Raw genomic sequence first — 23,662 nt, forward strand, 5'->3', positions numbered from 1 at the left:
GCACACATATCACTTTTTAGGTTTCGACCTGGCGAGGGGCACACAGTGCCCCTCCCAGATCGAAAACTTTTGTCTACAGTACAGTACAGTAGGGATGTTCGGACCGCCTCTGTTTCCCATTGGCTAGCTCCATAAATGGAGGCTAGCCATTGGGAGACAGAGGCTGTCAATCACGCTTTCTCGGGAAAACGCGATTCGGGGGCGTTTCTCGGGCTTTTTTTAAGTCCCGCCCCTTTGTCCCGGGCCGCGCTGTGATTGGCTGCCGGCCCGGTACACCCCCGTGACGTCATTTCACGGGCCGCGCTGTGATTGGCTGCCGGTCCGGGACACCCCCGTGACGTCAGCCAATCACAGCACGGCCCGGGACCTGACTTGTTTTATTATCTCGCCCCCTCACCAAAGCAGGACCACCTTACACTTATGACACATCTCTAGTGTGTTAGGAACTAGGTTTAGCGCCATGCCTCCAGAGGACTACAAACTGGTAGAACATTAATGCATGGCCAGGGATTGTGAAATCCACTGATGCGAGTACTTTTGAGATGGTCCCTGAGGCTCGTAACAGGCCATCTCCTACGTAAGCCATTGCTTGGCTTACTGTTCTTGACACGTGACCACGCCCCCCTTGTTTCATTTTGGTTCCTGGTTGCTGCGCGTTTGGTGTATTGTCCAGCTCTCCGTCCCGTCTTTAATTATGGGTTTATCCAGCCTTGGCCCCGGACTCCTGCGGACCTCCTTGGCCCCCTTTCAAGAGAGGTACATTCCTGTTGGCGTGCACGTCGCTGTTCCGCTCCGCCCGCTTCTAAGCCGGTCAGTGCACCACACCTTTAATTTTGGCATCTCCCTATTCGAGTTGCTGCTCCGCTCCTGTGAACTTGGAGCCGGCCAGCACGCGACCCCCCCCAGCCTCATATTTCTTTGCTCGTGAGCTCTGCCTGCACGCGCATTGCTGCTACGCTCCTAATTCCTGAGCCGGTCAGCACGCCGTGTCATAGGTGTCACTCCTCAGAGTTCCCATCATTTCTTTTTATCGTATGTTTTGCTGCTCCGCTCACGTACTCAAGCTGAGCCGGCCAGCACACTACGTTTTGGAGAATTGTTTCCTGTAAACACTCACGTTGTTGCTCCGCTCTGCCCGCTACTTTGAGCCAGTCAGCACATGATTTTTCAAAGGCACTTTTTGTGTAGTTTCCCAGTCATATTATCCCATTCCCTTCGGCCCTATAACTCATCTATAGAACCTTGAACCTTCCCTATCCCTCTCAGTTGTTTTATACACCACCACCCAATATCCTCCTACAAACCTGGCAGAGTGATGGATGAGAGTATCCCCTTAGTGTAGTACATGCAAAACAGAAACATCCTAGATACATCAACTACTGGCTCCTGTTTCTTTCACGATGTTCAGGGATTTTCCTCTCTCCCTTGGCCTTGTTTTTTTAGCCGTCTCTCTCCCGCCCGCCCACTGTCCGTGCCTCCTCCCTCCCGCCCGCCCACTGTCCGTGTTCGATGCCTTCATAAATAAAAGAAATAAATAAAATCCCCCTCCCTCCCGTTGTCCTGCCTTCTCCCTCCCGCCCGCCCACTGTCCGTGCCTCCTCCCTCCCGCCCGCCCACTGTCCGTTTCCGATGCCTTCATAAATAAAATCCCCCTCCCTCCCGTTGTCCTGCCTTCTCCCTCCCGCCCGCTGTCCGTGCCACCCCCCGCCCACCCACTCTCCGTGCCACCTCCCGCCCTCCCACCCACTGTCTGTGATGCTGTGAGGAGAGGGGAAGGTGTGTGGGAGGGGCAGGCGCGAGACGGCGCATGCCGTGCCTGGAGAGAGGAGCATGGTGCGCGAGACCGGGGGACATGCACTTCTCCATCCCAGAGACCGAGACCCACAGCGGGGAGGGCGGGTCCTCCTACGTGGTGAGTGATTGGGTCCCTGAGGGCGCCCGTGCCTCTCACCCCTCTGCTTTACTCTGTGCCCTTCTCACCCCACCTATCTCTGGCTGTCCCGCTGTCTGTCTGCGGGTGTTGTCACCCTCTCCTCCTGTGTCCAGCTGGCGGTGCTCCTTTTGATTTTGATTATCCTGCATCTCTCGTGCCCGTCACCCCTCTTCTTACCCCGCCCCCATCATGCTGGTACATGAGCATCCTCCTGTCTGTACCCCCACTCCCCCTCTGCAGGGCCAGTCTCCCCTTCTGCCTACAATAGACTAGAGTCGACTCTGCACTGGCATGGCTTCCGTTCTGTTGTGCCCGAACACCATGCAGCAGCCGGTGCCCACGTGAGGGCCACAGTGCCCGGGAGGCTCTCAGCACATCCCTTGGCGCCTACCTACCGACTGCCCCCAGTGCCACGTTAAGGAGGCGGAGTCATCCCCCACCTGCCCCCCAAGTCTGCCCCGTTCGTCAGAGCATCAGATGCATTTTTAATATTATTTACATAGCGCTACCCGTACCCCCTTGTGGCCTGAAGCGCTTCCTCACTTCTTAAGTGGCTACTCTGTGTATGTCTAGCGCTTCCTGGCCCTGTCCTGGTCACGGAAGCGCTACCGTTTTCACTGACCCCCTGGGCGCTTTTCGTGGTGCAGGATTCGTAGCCTGTTGCTTGTACATTGGCCTCTGTGGGGTAATTGGGTGCAGCATGGAAGGTTTTGTATGTAGTGCTCGCAGCTACAAGTTTTATCTTTGAAATGCTGCAAAGAGCGAGTCATCTTATAATACAAACTTGGAGCGCAGCATTTTATTAGCCTCAGAAGGATGAAAGGCCCAAGTGGCTCCTCCAGCGTGTAAGCTGCAGGTTGCAGATACATCTCACTTTCAGGCGCATTAACCCACTGAGCTATGCCGACGGGCTTTCCTGCTGTTTCTGTTTAGAGATCGGATGCCTGATGGTGAACTTTAACTGCAAGTCCTGCCTGGCTTCCTCCCGCCACACTGGCCCCGGGGATCTCACGGGCCGTTTACAAAATATGAACCAAACAATGCAATCCACTAAATATACCATAATGCACCTTGACACCACGATCTTCGCCCTGCTCACCTGGCTCCGGCCTCCATCCGGAAGGCCTGTCCTGCAGCGCTCCGTGGGCCCCCTGCCGGGGCTGGCCCCCTCCTTCTGAGCCCCTCCCCCCGTCACTCACCTCTTGGTGGGAGCTGATTTAGAGGCTGTTTCAGTTTATTTACTGCCTTTCACTGAGTGAAACGCAACCTTTGACCCCGCGCACTCGCCAGGATCAGCAGGGGACGACCATCACCTGGGAGGGAAGGAAGGAACAGGGGGCTATAATTACAAGGAAATGGCGCAGCGGGGTGTTGCGGCCAATTTAGCTGTGCCATGCCGCGTCATTTAAAACAAGCGCTGGCGTTGCCAATAGGTTTCGCATTTGGAACTATTGGTTTTGTAAATGACATTTTATATTTATATATCGTTATTGGCATGGTCAATAACAATATATAAATATAAAATGTCATTTACAAAACCAATAGCTCCAACTTTCCAAAGGCGAAACCTATTGGCAACGCCAGTGCTTGTTTCTCCTGTAATGTACCGATTGCTACCTCATGTATTTTGGTTGCTCACTATTGTCATTTTTTATCATGTAACTTAACGTTTGCTTTTGTAATTTGTTAATTTGCAATTGTTTCCTCTTGTATCATTACTGGTCCTAAAGTGAAGCGCTCTGACACCTTCGGGTAAAGTCTGCGCTATATAAAATCGCATAAATAAATAAATACATACATAAATAAAATAAAAATAAAAGCCGAAATTGCAACTATGCCGAACCCGGGATTGAACCCGGGTTCTCCAACTCTGCAATCAAACGCTCTCCCAACTGAGCTATTGCAGCGTGCTTGAAATATGAGGACTCACGCCTGGACTTGTCTGGATCCGCCATGAAGCCTCGTGCACCGAGCCTTCCACAGACGGCTCCGCCCCCGTGACGTAGGGGGGGCAAACCGCCATGGGGAGCGACGGATAATAGCTTGGTTCTGAGAATCATTGTACCCTGTGACGTAGGGGAGGCAGCCACTCACGGGGACCCAATGATTCTCAGAACACCGGCCATATTTGAGTAGGCCGGAGTCATTTTATTTTGACACAAATTAAGTGTGCTGGTTTCTTTGCTCCCGGGGATTTTGTGTTTGTTGCTTGTTGTGTTTGCACTCCTAGAAAGGCGGAGGCGCCTGGCTGCTGTCAGGAGCTCGTTCAGATATAGCCTGGTTTGGCCTTGGGTACCCCTTGCACTGCCCTTGTTGCCTTTGGCCTCAGGGGTCATGAAGACTGTAACAGGATTAGATCGTACTCAGGGCTCATGAAGCTGTGTTTCCTTTTAGGGTTTCGCCTAGACTCTGCAAGACTTTGGTTTACATACAGTGAGCCTACAGCCCGCCCATAGTTTACAATTTGTTAGCTTCAGTGTCGCTCTCATTTCTAATGCTCATGTTTAATGCGGGCGTCATGTCCTCCTCTTGTGTTTGCTCCCCCTTGAGCATGGACCTAGTACTCTTGCTCCTGCTTTTGGAGCTACAGTGTTTTTTTTAAAGCACTCCATATGAATGATTTTAGTCAGCCTCCCGTATGCTCTTTCATGTTGCTTTTATCCCCCCCATCTGCCCCTTTCTGTGTTGCTTCTTTTCTCTCCCACCCTATGCTGTACTCTACGCCACTGCACCCTTCCACTTTACTCGACTATGCACTGCTCTACTCTGCATCACTGCACTCTACTCTGCACCACTCTACTCCACTCTAGGCCACTCTACTCTGCACCAATCTACTCTATGCAACTCCATTCTACACCACTCTATTCTATGCCACTGCATCTGTGCCACTGTATTCTGCTCCACTGCACTGTATGCTCAAACCTGCACCACTATTCTCTATGCCACTGCATTCTAAGCCACTCTACTCTATGCCAGTGCGTTCTAAGCCACTCTACTCTATGCCACTCTACTATGCATCACTCTATGCCACTGCACTTTATACTACTCTACACCACTCTGCTCTATACTACTGCACACTACGCCACTATACTCTACTTTGCACCACTCCACGCCACTGCATTTTATGTTACTGCACTGTATGCCAGCCTACTCTGCTCCACTCTATGCCACTGCATTCTACTTTGCACCACTCTAGGCCACTGTACTCTGCACCACTCTACTTAACTCCAGGCCACTCTACTATGCATCACTCTACTCTATGCCACTCCATTTTACACCACTCCATTGAATGGCACTGCACTCTGTACCACTCTAGTCTGCTCCACTGGACTCTATGCTACAGCACTATACACCATTGAACTCCACCCTTTACCACTTCACTCTACTCCACATTAACCTGCACCACTATACTCTACGCCACTGCTTTCTAAGCCACTCTACTCTATGCCACTATACTTTGCACCACTCTACTCTATGCCACAGCATTTTTTGCCACTGCACTCTACACCTCTGTACTCTGCACCACTCTATGCCACTGCATACTATGCTCTCTACTCTGCACCACACTACTCTACACCTCTGCTCTCTACTTTGCACCACTCTAATCCACTTTACTCTGCACCACTCTATCTACTCTATGTCACTGTACTTTACTCGACGCCACTAAGCTCTACGCCACAGCACTTTACTCTGCTCCATGCCACTGCACTCTACACCACTCTACTCTGTACCACTGCATTGTATCCCACTGCACTCTACGCCACTTTACTCTGAATCACTCTTCTTTATGTCACTGCACTCTGTGCCACTCTATGCCACGGTACTCTGCACCACTCTAGTCTGCATCACTCCACTCTGTACCACTCCACTCAACACCACTACACTTCTACTCTGAACCACTCAAATCCACTGCACTCTATTCCACTCTACTCCACACCATTCTACACCACTGTACACTGTGCCAGTTCACCAAATGCCACTATATGCAACACTACTTTACGCCACTGCATTCTATGACACCCTACGCTGCACAACTTCACTCTATCCTACTGCACTCTACACCGCACCACTCTACGCAGTCCACTCTGCTCTTCACCACTCTACTCTATGCCACTCTACCCCACTGTACTCCACTCTGCTCCACTCTACTCCACACAGTGCCACCCCACTCTAACCCATGCCACTTTGCTATGCACCACTCTACGCCACTGCATTTTATGCTAGCCCACTCTGCTCTTCTCCCCACTACTCTACTCCACGCCACTGTATGCCACTCTGCGCATCTCCACTCTATGCCACTCCACGCCACTCTACTTTTTCACTCCACCTTACTCTACTTGATGCCATTTTGCCCCACGCCATTCTACCCAATGCCACTCTACTCTAAGTCACTTCACTCTATGCCACTCTACACCACTCTATCGCACTCCACGCCATTCTACGCCATGCCACCCCATTCTACTCTGCTGTACTCTGCTCCACTCTACTCTGTGCCACACCACTCTAGTCTACCCCACTCCACGCCACTGTACTCTACTCAACTCTAGACCATGCCACTGTACTCTACACCATTCTACGCTAGTCTACGCTACGCCCCTCCACTGTATGCCACTCTAGTCCACTCCGCTCAATGCCACTCTAGTCCCCCACTTCACTTTACTGAGCTCTGCGCTATGCCACTCCACTCTGCGCCACTGCACGGTTCACCTCTCTACTCTGCGCCACTCCACTCTACACCACTCCAGGCCTCTCCACTCTGCGCCTCTCCAGGCCTGTCTAATCCACTCTGTGTTACTCAACACCATGCCAGTCCACTCCATGCTGCTGTACAGCATGGCTAAATGACTTTAGCCAAGCCGATAGCTCTCCGAAGCAAAACCTACTTCCTTTGCCAATTATTGTTTGTAGTTTCCACACTCATACAATTTCAAACATTAATCATCCTAAGCTCTTTTAATGATGTCACATTAGAATTAGAGCAGCTCTTTAAATGCTGTAAAAAGTTCCTAAATTCATTTTACTTTTGTTTTTTTTGTGCGTGTGTGTGGGAGAGAGATGTAATCAAACAGTGATTAAATACACTGGCATTCAAAACTCTCCAATGTTTGTTTCTAATTTCAGGATTACCTACCTTGTTCTCTGAATTCTTATCAGTACTTGCCTGCTTCCGTAGCAAGCCTGATGAGCATTATTCTTGTGGAAGTGAATGTATATGTCTGCCATTTTGTAATGTCTTTTCTAAAACGTTATTGTTCTAAATGCTGGTCTCTAATTGGCAGAGGTAATGCACCTTTATTCAAGTAGGGACCCTTGCTTCTAGTCAGGGTAAGGGAGTTACACACATCAGAAAAGCCCTGCTAACCCCTTTTGCAGCTTGGCACGAGCAGACCGGCTTATCCCAAAGGCAATGCGTAAAGTATTATTACTCAAAATAAACAGTAGCACAGTGAAAACACCACAAATGGACACCACACTAGTTTAGAAAAATAAAGTATCTTTATCTAAACCAATCAAGACCAAAACAAAACAAATCCAACATACATCTATCAAATATGACTTTAGAAAAGTTATTTCAAAAGTAGAACTAGTAGAAACAAAATGGCTTCACCTGAGGCTATTACAACGTTTTGCCAGGCATAAATCCAAAGTACGGCGTTGAACTTTGGAAAATGAAGTCCATGGATGGTGCACGGCATCGTGGAGGTGCGGCATCAGTGCCGAGGTCTAGGCATGTTTCCTTGTTGCCATGAGGGAGGCGAGGCGTTGTGTCGGCGAGAAGGCGGTGCACCGAGTCCAGAACAGGGGAAGGTAGGCGACTTGGGCGCTGAAGCGTCGGTTCCAGGGAGACGATGCAAAGTCGAAGAGTTAGTGGAGTCACCCTCGTCGGTTATCAGCTCTGTGATGACTCCATACTGGTGCTGGCAGTGATGGCATCGATGTGAGCGCTGGCATCAGGAAGGCGGATAATGTCAGGCATCAAATGCATGGGAGCTGCGGTGCAGGCGGGGCATCGTGATCTTCATGAGAGTTGCCCCGGCCTCGGTGCTGGTCTTTGCGTCACTGGTGGTGTCACTGACAGCGTCGCTGACTTGGTCGGAGTTGTTTTTCTTGCTTTGCAGCACCAAAAATACAATTCTCAGGGTCCAGGAACTGAAATTGCTGCCCTTTTGAATACAGGAGTCTACAGAGAAATCCAGGTTCTGGTCAGTGGGTTGCAGGTGAAGTCTTTCTGTCTATTAGACTTCAGGAGGCCAGCGCATACAGGCCCTTTGGAGAATCTTCTTCAAGTAGGTTCACAGCAAAGTTCCAGTCTTTGTCCTCTCCTTGGCCGAAGCAGCACCTGCAGCCTGCAGGCCAACCCAGCGAAGCACATACAGCAAAGGGGCAGTACTCCTCCATATAGCTCTCCAGCTCTTCTCCCTGGCAGAGGTTCTTCTTGAGTCCTGAAGTGAACTAATTCTCTCGGGTTAAAGGTTCAATACTTCTATTTTCTCTTTGTTCTCTTTGTGGCAAGGGTTTCTGTGCCCACTTCCAACCAGTTCTGCCCTCTCCGGTCCATCTTTACTTCAGGAGATGGAGACAGCATTGTGCAGAGGAGACACTTCCTATTCAGGTGCTAGTGAAAACTCCTCCCACCACTCTAAATGCACACCAGACTTATTCAGCTAAGCTACGAGTAACCCAGGAAAGGCAGGCCACACCTCAACCTCCCTTGTGGCTCTCTACAGTGACTGCACATCCCCAGCCCCTGTCCTGCCAAGCCAGTCAGTTAATATACAAAACAGCAGAGGCGCACAGAATGGTTAAATAGGAAAATGCATACTTTCTAAAAGTGCAAAAAGAATATTTGGCATTTTCAAACACACAACTTTAAAAACCATCTCCCTAAAAAATGTTATTACATGCTGAGTTCAGAGAACCTAAACTCCACTTCTGTATCTTGTCCCAATGGAAAGGTATACTCGTAAGATGTTACAAAGTAACTCCCATGCTAGCCAATGGTACAGATAGCCTTTCAATCGTGAGAAACAAAATACACAGTATTTCACTATCAGGACATGCCACTCACACCAGTAATGCCCTACCTTTCACATCCACTGCACCCTGCCCATGGGGTACCTTGGGCCTAATTGAGGGGGGCCTTACATGCAAGCAAAGTGAAGATTAGGGTCCTGCAATTGCACCCACTTGCAGGGAATGTTAGGGCCCTGCAAGTGCACCCACTTGCAGGGCCCAAACCTTCCCTTTGCCCGCATGTAAGGCACCCCTCAAGTAGGCCCAAGGTACTCCCATAGGCAGGGTTTAAAAAGTTCATCAGCACAACATTCCAAGTGTGCATGCTTGCAGCTCCTTTTTATGCTGTTGCTACGCCACACTTGTCTCAAGTACCCCATTCACACGCCAACACTGTTCCTCTTGTACCACAGGTGGAGTGTGTGGTTACCTACAAGTTGTAGTTCCTAGGGAATGCACTGTTCTCCATAGAAGCTGCACATAAACTGGCAGTAGCAAATGGCTGCCATGGAAGCAAAAATTGTTCACTGGCATTTCTACTCCTGTGGTGGCCATCTTGTAATGGGGTCATCATGTCTCGTGAAAGCTGAGAGATTTTGTTTACCCTACACTTAGCTGTGCACGGCCTACACACAAACAGCAAGCATGTATTCTGATTTACGTGTGCTGTGCTTTGCACTCAAACTGCCCTCTACACACACACACATATAAACTAGCTCATGCATTCTGTCCTATATGTGCCCGAAAGCACTCTTGCGGTCCTGTTTGTGGATTGGAAAAAAACCTGAAACTGCATGGCTAGGATGCAGTGAGCCATTTTCTTTCTCCCGCTGCTGTCTAGATAGCTAAGAGCTGCAGGAATATCCGATCATGGAAGGGGTCAAATGTAGTGGGTTTGCTCTACAATTCTTCACTGCTTTTAATTAATACATTAGCACATCCCCGTAATATCATATAGTATACGAAAGGTCTTTGATTAACATTTTTGAAACCCCTCCCCTCACAGACTATGGGTATACACTTGCTTCATCAATATTATGTAGCTAAATTCCTTCCTTAAATATGTGTTCATGAGCCCAATTCTTGACATAGTGTTGGCACATTTGGCACCCTAATGCCCAATTCTGCTGCACTCCTTGTGCTAAAATAATGATTAAATTTGTTATATATCACCAGCATAATTTGCACAATAGTGCCCATCGCTGTTGTATTTCATACAATTGAATTGCATAATATTGGCATTTTACGCCATTTCATAGAATTATCACTACGTATGTCTCAGAAAGATTAGTGATTCCTGCTCCATCAGACTGCACTCGTTTCGCCATTCATCCACCCATCTATCAATTCATTCATAGATTCATACAATGCCTCCTGCATCCAACCATTGACTCTTTCACACATTCACCCATACATGCAGAAACTTCACAAACCCACTTCCATGTATAAATATCCAAACCTATTGGCTTAATCAGAGTTTATTTTGATTAGTATTATTGTTTTGCATCATTCAAGTTCCCTGTTGGAGCATAGATCTCTACAAATAATGTAATAGAGGCAATGTTTTTTACCCTAAACTTGGGACTCTCGAATTTTACCTAAACATTTTCTCTGTGCACGTTTTTCCTCTTAAATCCAGTTTGCATGTACTGGATTAACATTTTGAGTACATTGCTGTTTAGTAAGTTTTAGTATCTGTCAAGACATTGCATGTAGCACACCTTGGTACAGAGGAAATGGAGGGCACTTTGGATTACTACCATGTATGTCCATTTGTAATACTACTGGCATTGATGGTTTTCATTTCCTTCATCAATGTAAATAGTGGCTGAATGTGAAAATGTTTATTTCTATGCGGCAATCTTAAGTTTTTCGTAGTGCACCTACCCATGTATGATGTACCTACAATCTTATGAACATAAATTCGCGTAACCTAAAATGTGCTTTACATTTTTTTTTTACATAAATAACGGTAAATCAGTACTGATTATAGTACTGCATTACATGCTTCGTTGCAAGAGCTCTGGAATGATTGCAGCTGTTTGTGTCATGTGGCTGTCTGATGTTTGAGGCTGTGTGCTTCTGCTTCACAGTGCTGCTCTCTGGCATTAAGTAGCTTCATGTTGCTCCTCAGGGACTTGCACAGAGGTTACTTCATTTCAAAGATGTCTGATTTCCTTCCTCTTTTACAGAGACTCACTTTTGCGAGAAGATATAGAAAATATGTAGTACTGCTAGGAGTTCACTGGTGTGTTTGGTTGGATGTAACATTTGTATTCGTTAGAGTTTTTTTCTAATATTCTTGATTTTGGTACAAAAACATATGAGCAAAAAGAGCCTGATCCAAAACCCCTTTTCCAACGATAATTGTAATTTCTGCAATATGTAGCAAGAGCGAATTTACGCCTGGATTCCGAGTCACAGAATCGGGATCTGCAGATCTGACCGGTGTTTCAGAAAGGCTGTTGAACTGACCATGGCCGTTCTCACTGGATACAGAACTTTGTAAATACACTGCTGTTTAGAGGCAGGATCCAGAAACGCTTTGCAAAAGCATATGAAAACAAAAGCATTGAGGTACCTGACCACCTACCTCCTTCGTATGATCTCTACCTCATGCTTCAGGCCTCTTCCACAGCAGTGTTCCTCAAACTCACTCTTTGTCTTCACCTTGGGGCATCTTCTTGCTGAATAATCTCAGAACCCTTTCTTAATGATTAGCGGCTGGTCATGAGGTCATATTCCAAGATGGTTTATCTCACAGGAGCATCTCCTGCCTCAAAAATCAGTTTGTAAGTCCTCCGAGTGAACCATGGAGATTCCACTTGCCTATTTGCACCAAAATCATCTTTAGCTGATCTTTCGCCAAATATGTCTTGTTTGGCTAAACCCATAGTCCTGGGTGGTGCTGTTGTCAGTTTTGCAAAAGTGTCAGGGGAATGACTAAACCTCATTTTGAAGATTGGACTGTTAAAGAAATAGATACCAGTTGAACAATCAGGGCTTTTCCTATGGTAACCGTGATAACTACTTATCTTACGGAGCTATTCATTAAGGTACTCTACTCTTGTCAGTAAGTTACACAAGTTAGTTTACTCTCACACTTTTGAATACCTTTACTACCATTGGCTGTTCACTATTCACTAGTGTAAAGATATTCAAAAGTGTAGGCTAACATTTGTCCACCCCCAGAAACAGGAAGTGGAGCCAAATATATGATTGTAAGTTACTGTGAAAAGAAGCAGTAGTAAATATCCAGCACCTCACATGGCCAGCCACTAATACTTCAACACCCCTCCCACGGAGAATAATGAAGGCAGGTATTTAAAAAAACAAACCCACCGGAAATAAAGTTGAAGTCACATAACCATGTTAAAACTATGAATACTTGCAATGTAAACGGTTGTGGTGTTACTTTTGACATTCACGGCAGGGTGATGTAAGGCACATAATTGAGAGCCATTGCCAGAAAATATTTAACCAGTTTTTCGTGCTCTCATGCCTTTTTGTCTGCAGTGACATGTGAGTGAGTGACAAATAAAAGCATCTCTCATCTTGTGTGTTGGGAAAGCGCTGCTGCGTTTGTAGATTACACTAACCGGTGAGTGAATAATTTTAGTTATAATTTAGAGAACCGATTTTCGCAGGGGGCTGGTTTAAAAAGTAATTTCTGGAAGTCGTTGAATTTTACTCCTGGCATAGCTGTGACTTTATTGGAATTTTAGTAAATGTAACTTTGTTGTATGACAAGTTAAATACCCACACAAAGATGAATATCAATTACTATATCAAAAAGATTCATGCAGAATATAACAATGGTATGGCACAGTCAGAGGAATTTCAAGGAGGGACATTTAATCACTGAAACAGTGTATGTGAATGGGCCCGCTTGATTTACTACCGAAGAGAAGAAGGATATGTTTTATTCTAGGTACACCAGGTTTGAGCAGATTCTGAGGGTACTGCAAGGTGCTAGTAGGTACGTTGAATGGCTTGCCGAATTTATATGGATGATGTGTCCTTTTTCTTCACACTTTGTAAATACTTTTTTCAATACGTGAGTCAAATCCTGCTCTTGGCTGGTGATTTTGATTTTTTTGTGTATGTGCGTCCGATTCCTATGGTGTCAACTGTTGACACCATAGGAATCGGACACACATGCTAAGCATTTTTAATAAACGTAGGAAGGTGATGTGTGACCCCGGTATTCGGTTTGATTGGTACAGCAAGGTGCCTGCTAGGGAATACTACTTGTACACATTTTTCAGCTCTTTTGACTACATGTAGGACATTTCAGAGGAGAAACTATCATAGAAGGTTGCCATTGGAAAGCTCTTTGCTGCTACTTGGGTATGTTTGTAGCAGACTGTGAAATAGAATATCCTCGTGGAACTAACACACTGGTACTTTATAACAAGGGTGAGTCTGGCCTTTCTTAGGAGAAAAACTGCTGTAGTACTTTACAATAAATTAAGGAAGGGGTTCCAGCAAAGGGGTGGGGTGGGCAGCGATGGAGGTAGTCATCAGAGGATCCGAATTGGCAAACAGCCTATGGTCCTAGTAGCACATGTGGAGAGAGAACAGGTTCCAGCAAGGCGTTGGAGTGAAGGTTGAGATAAAATTTAATGGAAGTGTTTATTACGTGGCTGTTATCCTGAAGTGCTCTCTATAGCATTTATCACTATTTCGAGGAGTGTGCTCCTTCTGTGTGGGAAGTGTTCATATGGTATAGGGAAGCACATCAGAGTTCTAATCTGACGGCTGTTTTGGACCGTGTCATTTTGTGATTCTAGTTTTGTGGCGATGTAACACTAGTCTAATGTTCTGCGAAAGTGCTATTGGAATAAAATATGCCTGTCTTATAACAGGATAGAGTCAGAGATCAGAATAATGTAGATACAAATTGTTGTGTTAAAACAGTAGTCTCAACAGTGCTTTGACGTAAAACATATCGTATGGCAACTAACCTTTCTCTTCTCTTTCTCACAGGACAGTTAGAATATGGCTGAAAAGAGACAGTGGTCAGTATTGGCCCAGTATCTACCACACAATGTCATGTAAGTTCTTAACATTTAATGTTACGTGTTGAACAAGGATTGTTATGTTGCTTATTTCAGTTTGAATTGAGATTTTGTAACAAACAAATAAGAATGAAGCAATACTATAGTTGTTAACTGCACGACTCAATACAAGAAGGTGGATGGCAGGTACGTTGCAGATTTGGAATCAATCACTAATGTGATAGTAAGGACTCCTGTCCGTATCCTGGAGTAGATCGCCAGGCTATTGTCTGATTATCACATTGCCTCAGACAAATTAATCATAGTTTAATCAGTCCTCACAATGTATGAGCAGTTATGCTGCAAGACAATAATATGAAGTAAGTTACATCATTTATAGTATTTAAACATGAATGGGTTAGGGAAAATGTATATTTGGTTGGAGTCCCAAAATTCATTCTTCTGGTTTGCCGTTTGTTGGTCGCATTGTCTTGTCATATCATGCTTCCGTTGTGTCCTACTAACCTTTCTTCTAAGGGTGAGAAGGCTAAACAGCTTGCAGTCTTCATTAGGTCTTGCAGGCCTGCGTTGCAGCTTAAGGCAACCATTGGAGGCCATTAACAGTCCTAGCTAAGAATACCACGTCATCAGCATAGAGAAGCGTTGGGATATAAAGGTTCCCCACCCACGGTATGTCAATCTTCTCCTTCAGAAGACGACCCTCAAGGCCGTTTCTATAAATTAAAAATGGAAAAAGGGCTAAAATACAGCCTTGACGTACACCCTTTTGACATTTTATAAGCAAAATAAGATCCCCAGTTGAGCAATAACGAATCTTCACAGAGGTGTCCCAATGAAGTCTGCGAAACAGTAAAACCAATGGTTTTTCCACCCCTACATTTTCCAGCATGTTCCATAATTTGGACCTGTTAACAGTATCAAATGCACTTGATAGGTCCATGAAAGCAAAATTCTAAGCAGACTTTTTAACATGGACTTTTAAAGAGAAAGGGTTAGACACTGTTGGGTCTACCTAATCAGTGGTGGAGATGTTAAATTCAACGGAACAGAACCCATCCCTACTTCCAGATGAAACCATGTTCCAAAAGGAGCATTGGTCTCTCTGTCTGACAGCAGCTAATAGACTCTTCCACTTTCTCCATTCCCACTCTCTTTTGGTAGTGGATGTGGCCTTCTTATAGAAACATCTGTATGCCAGGATGAGGGCTCTTGTCTTGTTTTTTTATTGCCTTAACCAAGCTAGCCTTAGTGACTCTGCAGTGTTTATTGTACCAGGATCGTGGGATCGTCCTCTCAGCTGCTTTCCTATTCTCAGTATATAATAAATTCCTTAAGTTTTGTACCAAGCCATTATTCAGCGCTGAAATGGTCACCAAGTGCGGGCTGGAATCCCCCCTACCTGATCCCGGAATGACAGTCCTCCATACAACCAACAACCTGACTATAAATGTTACTGATGGACTCCTGCGAAAGCTCCATGTTACTCCTTTTGACCCTTTGTCTGTTAGTGGTAATTCTTAGTCTCCTGTCAAATGGTTCTCCTTGATTGTCCAATTGGGCATCTGTAATTGCCATCAATTTAAGGAATAGAGCAGAGATACTCAAAGTATATCCTGGGTCCGCATACGGCCCTATTGATCTTCAATAGTGGCCCCTGGTGAACAGCAGCACTGGGCTGCTGTTCACTTGATAGAGTAGAAAAATTCAGAAAGCTGTGAAACAAATTGGCATACTTTATTTGCACGTTAATTAAAGTAACAGTAAAGAAAAAAAGGAGGTGTCCCAGATAGCTTATCTTTAGGAGCAGCTTTAGTTTTAAAGACATTTTGCACTGAACAAGTAAAAACATGATACACTTTTTTGAAGTTTGCAGAGCTTATATTATTAACATGCATGAGCGTTTTACCTTGGTAAATCAGATGATTGTATCACTGCATGGAGAAGCTTTTATTAGCAGTGATAATTTTTAAACATAATCTTGGAAACATGCATGCCGCTCCCATTCTGACAACAATGCAGTTAGTGAACCAAGAGGCAAGTCACTTGTTGGGTGCACCATTTACTTAGCCTTGGTTGCAATATAATTGGAACAACATTATAGTTTATTAATTAAAACACAAGAGACGGTTTTGTTCAGCACACATCCTGAACTTGTATATTTTAAGGGGCTCCCATATTTGGTAATGAAGAAATAGAGGCAAAGTGAAACTAACCAATTGCCTAGGATCACACAATTTCATCAAGTGGGGTAACCAGGACTGAAGTTTTCTGGTTTCGCATTTTGTATTTCAGCCACCAGATTAGTATCTTTTTACCTCTCACTTTTTACATTAGAAGTTAATGGTTTGAGATTAATTTTTAGTGCCAGAGAATAGTGTTGGTGGCAGACAGAAGTCATATGAAGGCTGTTTGTTGCCCACACCATGCATCTGCTTCACGCCCCCTACATCCACCTCTCTTCAATCTGACCCTCGCAGTGCTGGCATCGATGCGCTCCTTGGACATGCCACAGACAGTACCTTGCAGCCCTCGGGGAAATGTTTGTGAGTGCCCATGGACTAGTGCATTTCGGTTGCTGTCTTGGATAGGAATTATTATCATGTCAACTAAACGCGGCGCACAACGTAATTTCTTGCAAAATATAATCATTCAGACTGGTATAGTTAGTGCGGTTGAATGTATGCGGCCAGCCTTATGGGAACTGGTTCTACCATTGCAGGTACGCAATCCCTGGTTCAGAGTGAGTGTGTTAATCTGCACTGCAATAGCTGTCCATTTCTTAATAGGAGGGAGCTCAAGTTTTGAAATGTTACAAGCAGCGTCTTCAGATACCCAAGAGTACATGGGTATCTGTGCTCAAAGGTTCAACTTGGCAGTTAAAGTCCCCTCTGAACATTTTCCTTGCATTGGGTGGCAAGGTAGACAGATGTGCATTTAGTTGGTCTAATACAATGGATTCCTTTTTGTACCTAGTAGATCTACATTATAGATGAAGTAGGTTACGCCCTGGGGAACAGATATACTAACACATAGTAGATCAGGGGAATCCACCACAACCTCCTTTGGCACACCCATAAGAGTGGATCTCACCCAAGTTTAGTCCTCCTGATTCCCTACCCTTTTCAGCTGGTACAGCTTCCTGAGATAAGTTTACAAAACCTGAGCGGTGAAGATGTTGCAAAGACCAAGTCTTTTGAAAGTGAACAAGATTATGTTGGCATGCAATTTTCCCACATGAGCTGGGCTTCACAGCTTTGGTTCTAGAGGGTGGCCACCAACTTCCATCAGTGAGTCAATCTACACCTGCTAGCTAATCAAACCGATTATACTTTGAAATTGAGTTGATATCACCTGGTCTGATTGGAACAAATGTGGGCTAGTAAAGGTAGAGTGCACTGCTTCTGCAAGTGCTGCTGAATGGGAGAGTTCTTGCAGATGGATGGGTGGTTAAAAAAAGAAAAACACCCACAGGTAGGGGCTCAATATGTGTCCCTATTATGGGAATACTTGCAAGGCTGAATAACACCCCTTCGGCCAGCGCTGGTAATCTAAAGTTAATAATGATGCAGTTTCCACCTCGATCAATCCTCCCAGGCCCAATCCAGGACTCTCTTCTAGTGAATAGTATATTATTGACCTGAGATAGGGGAAAACATCTACACTGCACAAGCCCGCCTACAGTCTTGTTATAGAGCCCCTTGAATGACTCGCCCTGCCCTGAGCCGTGGAATTTTAGTTAGAGCTGCAACATGTGGACAGGATGCTGGGAGAAATTTACCACTTGTAAGCTACAGTTCACCTGTGGGCAATTCAAACCATATTTACCAGTGGAAGATGAACCCTCAGTGATCTGCCTCTCTTTACAACAGGCAGCCCTCTCTGGGCCAGGGGGTGAGTTGGTTGACTCAGGCCACCTCTGATTGTGCTACGGTGGGTCACTAGATATTCTAATCATCGCCAGATGGAGACCATTGGGCACACATATTGGGGCACTCCTTGTTGGTAGCTCCCTGCACTATTCTACAATCCTTTAGGGCAAGGGAATTATCTATCTCAGGCAAAACCTGCGTCTGATTGGTCCAGGTCAGAGATTTTTCCATGGCTATCAAGTGGGCGCACAATGGAGAACGTTGTCCCAGGAGTAAATATTTGATTTTACACAAACAATCCTCCATAAATTGCTCAACCCATGTGGGTTTGGGCGTGGGATCCACACCACCGGTCCTTGTGGTTATTATGTTGGATATCTGTTTGCTGGTGTGCATAATACTAGATTGAGTACAGCTAGTTGCCTCTAGGCTTGAATGGCCCGTGAGCTGCCTAGGTCTCTTAGCACTTCCTGAGGATTTAAGAGTCTTATTTATGATTCACTTTGAAACATTTGTCAAATTATTATCAAGCATACTCAAGAAAGGGCCGAGCACAGTAGGTTGTAGACTTTGGCATAAAATGGGGAGAAGTAGGTAGCTCCAGGCCAAGCTCCACGACAGTTCTAGATTGCAAAGACAATCTCCATTCAGAAAGCTCAATTTCTGTACTGATAACCCCCACGGCCCTCTGCAGCATTTTGTCCACAGCTGTAGTTTTTCGGGATGACAGATGAGTAGTGAGGGTATCAGTACCTTTCCGCTAACCCATCTTGGCTTAAGGGGGTTCAACAAACACCACCGGAGCCCAACAACTATTTTAAAACAATTAAAACCAATAAGCGTAGGAATACTATAAATCTGTGTAAAAGGAAAAAAAAAGGAAAATAAAAAACGTCAAATAGGGTCCTAGACCATTTTGCCTGCACTCAACTAATGGCGCGTACTAATCTCACTAAGTTCAAAGTGAAGAAAGGTAGAAAAACAAAGTCCCATCCAGTCTTTTTCAGGGGTTATCAAAGCAAGCAGGAAGCCCTTAGTTGCACGCCCCACCTGGCTCTCTTTTAAGTCTGTGTGAGCTAGCAAACAAAGTCCGCATCGAGGCCGGAATTAAAACAAAAAGTGGGATAGCGACCAAGACTGATGAGCAGGTGAGCAGGATCTTAATAGGCTGCCTCCAGAAGCCCCGAGCACACTGGGATATGCAGTCCCTTCAGTCTCTGTTGTTAAGCAACCCCTTGGTAACTAAGCCCAGCCCAGTCTCAGTCGGGCTCTGACAGACCTAGATGAGCTCACTTTTGGCCCGTATTTACCTAGACACACGTCCGGCTCTGTCCTGCACCTAGAGAAGCCCCCAATCAATGTTTGCAGCCTGCTTGGGGCTTGCCCTGCTTCCAAAGTGCTAGTGCAGTATGGACTATATAGTCCTTAGTCCTGGCCCCTAGCGTCTTAGGGTAGCCTCCTGAGCCGCAGGGAGCCCAAATCAATTTATGTGGTGTGGACAAAGCTTACCCGCCTCAAATGTGATGCAGCATAGACTATGTAGTCCCTAGTCTGACCTGAGTTCTTAGAATAACGAATGTAGTAATATGCAATTGGCATACAAAAAATAGAAATGCCTCTCAGGGATCAGGACCTAGCAGAGGCTTTACAAAGGCAATGGCAGCTGCAGGGGTCTTATCCTCTTCTTGACCAATGCACATGTACAGGGGAGCAGTGGCCTCTAGATCAGATGAATGAACAAGCATTTCTGTAGTAGGGGATCTCTGTGTATAGTCATAATCTAGTGAATAGTCCCGCCCATGTGCGTGGACCCCGGCAATCAAAAATAATCTCTTAAGTTGTCAAATCATGCAGAAACTGCAAAGACACTTAAGAGAGAATTTAAAGACAAATAATGCAGCCTATATCCACAGGCTACACTGTCCAGTACTTCAACTAGAAATTCCACCAAATAACACCACACACAACACAGCCTGCCCAGTTTCTACCATAGAGAAACTTGCCTCCACCAGTAAAAGACTCTGGAATGGTAGAGAGGAAGGCATGGACAGACAAGCCCCATAGGCTGCCATTATGTGGCTTAAAATAGGATACTGTGCCTTTAAGAGAACTTTCCAGAACTTTCTCCCAGTATCCCAGAATGCATAGCAGGTCCCTTTTACTTTCAGTTCTTTTTTCCGGCTCCTGCTAACAGGACCCTGGCATTGAGCTCTCCCTTGTTTCAAGGGTTTATTGGATTTTTTGTCACTTTTGTGTTTAAAAGTGTTTGAGTTTAGCTCTCTTGGTGCTTTTCTTCTCTTCTGTGTGTTGGTTCAGGCGTTTTAGGGCTCTAAAATGCCTGGTCTTTTTGACAAGTGCCCAGCATGTGGAAGGAAGAAGGCCAAGAGTGATCCACACGACGTCTGCATCGTCTGTCTCCCTGAAGATCATGTCCCTGAAGCCTGTGTCATCTGCCAACGGTTTACTGCTCGGACTCTGAGGGACAGGCTGAAGATTAGGCTGTCTGGCCTTGAGGAGAGACGTCTGCAGGCTGCAGGTGGGTCTGGGCAGGCTGGGAAGGTTCCCTCTGCCTCTGCTGAGGCCTCTGGGGGGCTCCCCAGAGGCAGGAAGACCAGCAAACGGTCCCTGTCTCCGTCGACGTCGATTGCATCGACGACGACGTCGAGAGGGATGACGGCGGTGTGTTCCCTTTCTCCCCGGGGCTCCAGGTCGAGACGGCGTGACGACTCGACATCGAAGGGCCTGGAGAGGTCGCAGTCGAAGCCACCGTTGACGTCATCGTCGACGTCGGAGTCTTCCTATCGACGTCGGAGACGAAGTGGCAAGCATCGGGGCTCGCCGTTAAGGCGACACCGCCGATCGCCGTCGAAGCACCGGTCGACGTCGAGGGGCTCCTCGACGTCGAGGGCCTCAAGAAGGAGGAATCGACGCTCGTCGTCGAGAACGGAACGTTCGGCGTCGCGGAGGCGGCGTACGGCGTCACGGAGGAAGAGGTCGACGTCGCGGGGGCGGCGATCGACGTCGTGGAAGAAGAGATCGACGTCGCGGAGGCGGCGTTCGACGCCGGAGTCGCGGAGGCGACGTTCGACGCCGGAAAAGCGACGCTCAGCGTCGAGAAGGAAGAGATCGGCGTCTAGGAGTCGTTCTGCCTCTCCTAAACGGCGCAAGAGGGATTCTGGCCCCAGAAGTCAGACTGCTTCTAGTGGAGGACGCAAGAGGAAGCGATCACCTGCTGAAGGGGCTGGATCTCAGCCTCCTTCGCCTAAGGGGTCACCGGGCTCGGTGTACTCAGTGGTGTACACGCCATCTCGGCCTAGGTTGCCACCTCCGCCTGTACCCAAGGAGGACCCTCCCGCCAACCCTCCGTTTCCGCCAGGCGGCCTACCGCCACCGATTCCACCGCATGGGCCGGCCCCTCGGTCGGTGGTATCTCCCGTCCCTCCGCCGAGGTCCACGCCGTTACCTCCTTTGCCTACACCTCCTAAGGGGACACCGAAACCTAAACCCCGAGAGGAGCCAAGGAAGACCCCACCACGGCCGGTGGAGCGGCCACGGGCTGGCAGATCTCGCTCTCGCTCTAGGAGGAGGGAGAGATCGCGACACAGATCGTCCACGCGGTCGAGACGCCGCCATAGGAGGCACGGCTCTCGCTCTTCCACGAGGTCCTCAGGGACCAGGGACTATTCTCCGACCTTGTCGGGGTCACCAGACACGAGCGTTTCTCCGATTGATGACCTGGTGGCGTTCCATGATGTCCTTTTAAGGGGCGCTACGAAGTTGGGCATATCCTTGACGGTGCCTACACCTAAGACTTCAGTCATTTTCGAGACATTGCATCAGAAACACCTGTCTCGTCCACTGCTGCCTCTGGTGCCGGGCCTGGAGGAACCGGCTATGGCCCTTTTTCTCACCCCTGCGGTGACGAAGGCGGCTCCATCGAGATTACTGAAAAAGTACCGGGCTCCCGATTCGGACCCGGCCTTTCTGAGGGCGGAACCCCCTCCGGATTCTGTGATTGTGACAGCGGCCCGCAAACAACATGCCACCACCCCGTCATCCACGGTTCCCCAGATAAGGAGTCTAGATGGATGGATTCAGCAGGGAGGAAAGTTTGTGGAACGTCGGCGACCTCTATGAAGGCTGCGAGTGCCACGGCGCTGTTGGGACGCTACGACCGCGCCCTCTGGGACTCCCTCCAGCAGTTTGCGGAGCACTTACCTCGCGAGAAGCGCAAGGACTTCCAGGAAGTTCTGAATGAAGGGATGCTGGTGGCGAACCAGATTATCAGCGCTGCAGCAGACTCTTCCCTATTGGCAGCTCATGGGTTTTGCCATGGAGTTAACCAACGATGTCACGCCTGGCTCCGTCTTACGTCCCTGAAACCGGACGCACAGCAGAGGGTAGCCAACCTGCCATTCTCTGGCGAGACCCTCTTCGGGAAGCATGCGGATGACGAGATGGCCCGCATGAAGGCGGAGGCCGAAACGCTCATGGCTGTGGGCCTGGAGAAGCCTAAAGACACGAAGAAATCGTACCGCACCTTCCAATGGCGGTTCGGTTGGCAAGGCAGAGGACGTGGCCAAGGTTCGGGACAGTCGCAACAACAACAACAGTTCCGTAAGCGGTTCCAGAAGCGTCAGAAGGGCAGAGGAGGCCAGCAGTCAGCTCCGGCGCCCAAGGGCCAGGCTGGGTCTAGGCCCTAGGAACCTACTTCCCCCGGATCTGTTACCCACTCCGGTAGGGGTAAGCATTCAATTTTTTCTGGCAGAGTGGAGAAAAATTACTCAGGACAAGTGGGTGCTGAATATTGTTTGCAATGGATACAGTCTTCGGTTCACAAGCCCGCCTCCGGCGATTCCTCCGGTCAGCTCGCAGTTTCAGCTGTGCGAGCTCCAGGCGGAGGCTGATATCCTATTAAGGAAGAGGGCGATAGAAGACGTACCTCTGTCCCAGAGAGGAAGAGGTCTGTACTCTCGGTTCTTCCCGGTTCGCAAGAAGGACAAGAATGAGTTCAGGCCCCTTCTGGACTTGCGACAGGCAAACAAATGGATTTGCAGGGAAAAGTTTTGCATGCTGTTGTTGCATCAGATTTATCCTCAGTTGCAACAGGGAGACTGGCTATGTGCTTTAGACCTACGGAATGCTTACTTCCATGTTCCCATTGCACACAAACACAGGAAGTTCCTGCGGTTCCAAGTCGGCGCCAATCATTATCAATACACAGTACTCCCATTCGGACTAAAGTCTGCGCCGAGAACGTTCTCGAAGTGCATGTCGGTGGTAGCAGCAAACCTGCGGAAGAACAAGGTGTTTGTCTACCCATACCTGGACGATTGGTTGATCAAGGCATCCTCCTTCTCGGAAGCGCGAGCACACTTCCAGAAGACGTGCGTTCTCTTGAACAGGCTGGGGTTGCACATCAACATGGCCAAGTCTGTCCCGACTCCGGTCCAATGCATACAGTACTTGGGAGCCTCCATCAATACGCTGTCAGCAAGCGTGTCTCCTTCGGAAGAGCGACGATTATCTCTCCTTCGGAAGGCTCAGGCTCTTATGACAACTCCATCTACAACAGTGAGGACGGTGTCTTCTCTACTGGGATCGATGGCCTCTTGTATCTTCCTGACGCCACACGCACGGCTGCACATGAGACCGCTGCAGGAGTGCTTGGAAGACCAGTGGGATCAGAGGAAAGGATCTTGGGACGACAAGATACGACTGTCTCTGCATGCTCTTCAGTCGCTGAAGTCGTGGTGTTCAGCGGAGAATCTCCTGAGAGGGGTTCCCTTCCACAAGGACATTCCCTCGCAGACTGTCGTGACGGA

At 47.6% G+C, this 23,662-nt stretch overlaps 1 protein-coding gene across 1 annotated transcript in view; it reads left to right on the plus strand.

Moving 5' to 3' along the window:
* Positions 1 to 23,662, plus strand: part of WDFY1 (WD repeat and FYVE domain containing 1) — a 385,159-nt gene that overhangs the window by 127,767 nt on the left and 233,730 nt on the right. Inside the window, exon 2 of the mRNA XM_086943866.1 lies at positions 13,937 to 14,004. Coding sequence (XP_086799992.1) covers positions 13,937 to 14,004 — 68 coding nt within the window. The remainder of the gene's footprint in view (positions 1 to 13,936; positions 14,005 to 23,662) is intronic.

This window comes from Lissotriton vulgaris, chromosome 11, assembly GCF_964263255.1.
Source record: "Lissotriton vulgaris chromosome 11, aLisVul1.2, whole genome shotgun sequence".
In the NCBI taxonomy this organism is placed as follows: Eukaryota; Metazoa; Chordata; class Amphibia; order Caudata; family Salamandridae; genus Lissotriton; species Lissotriton vulgaris.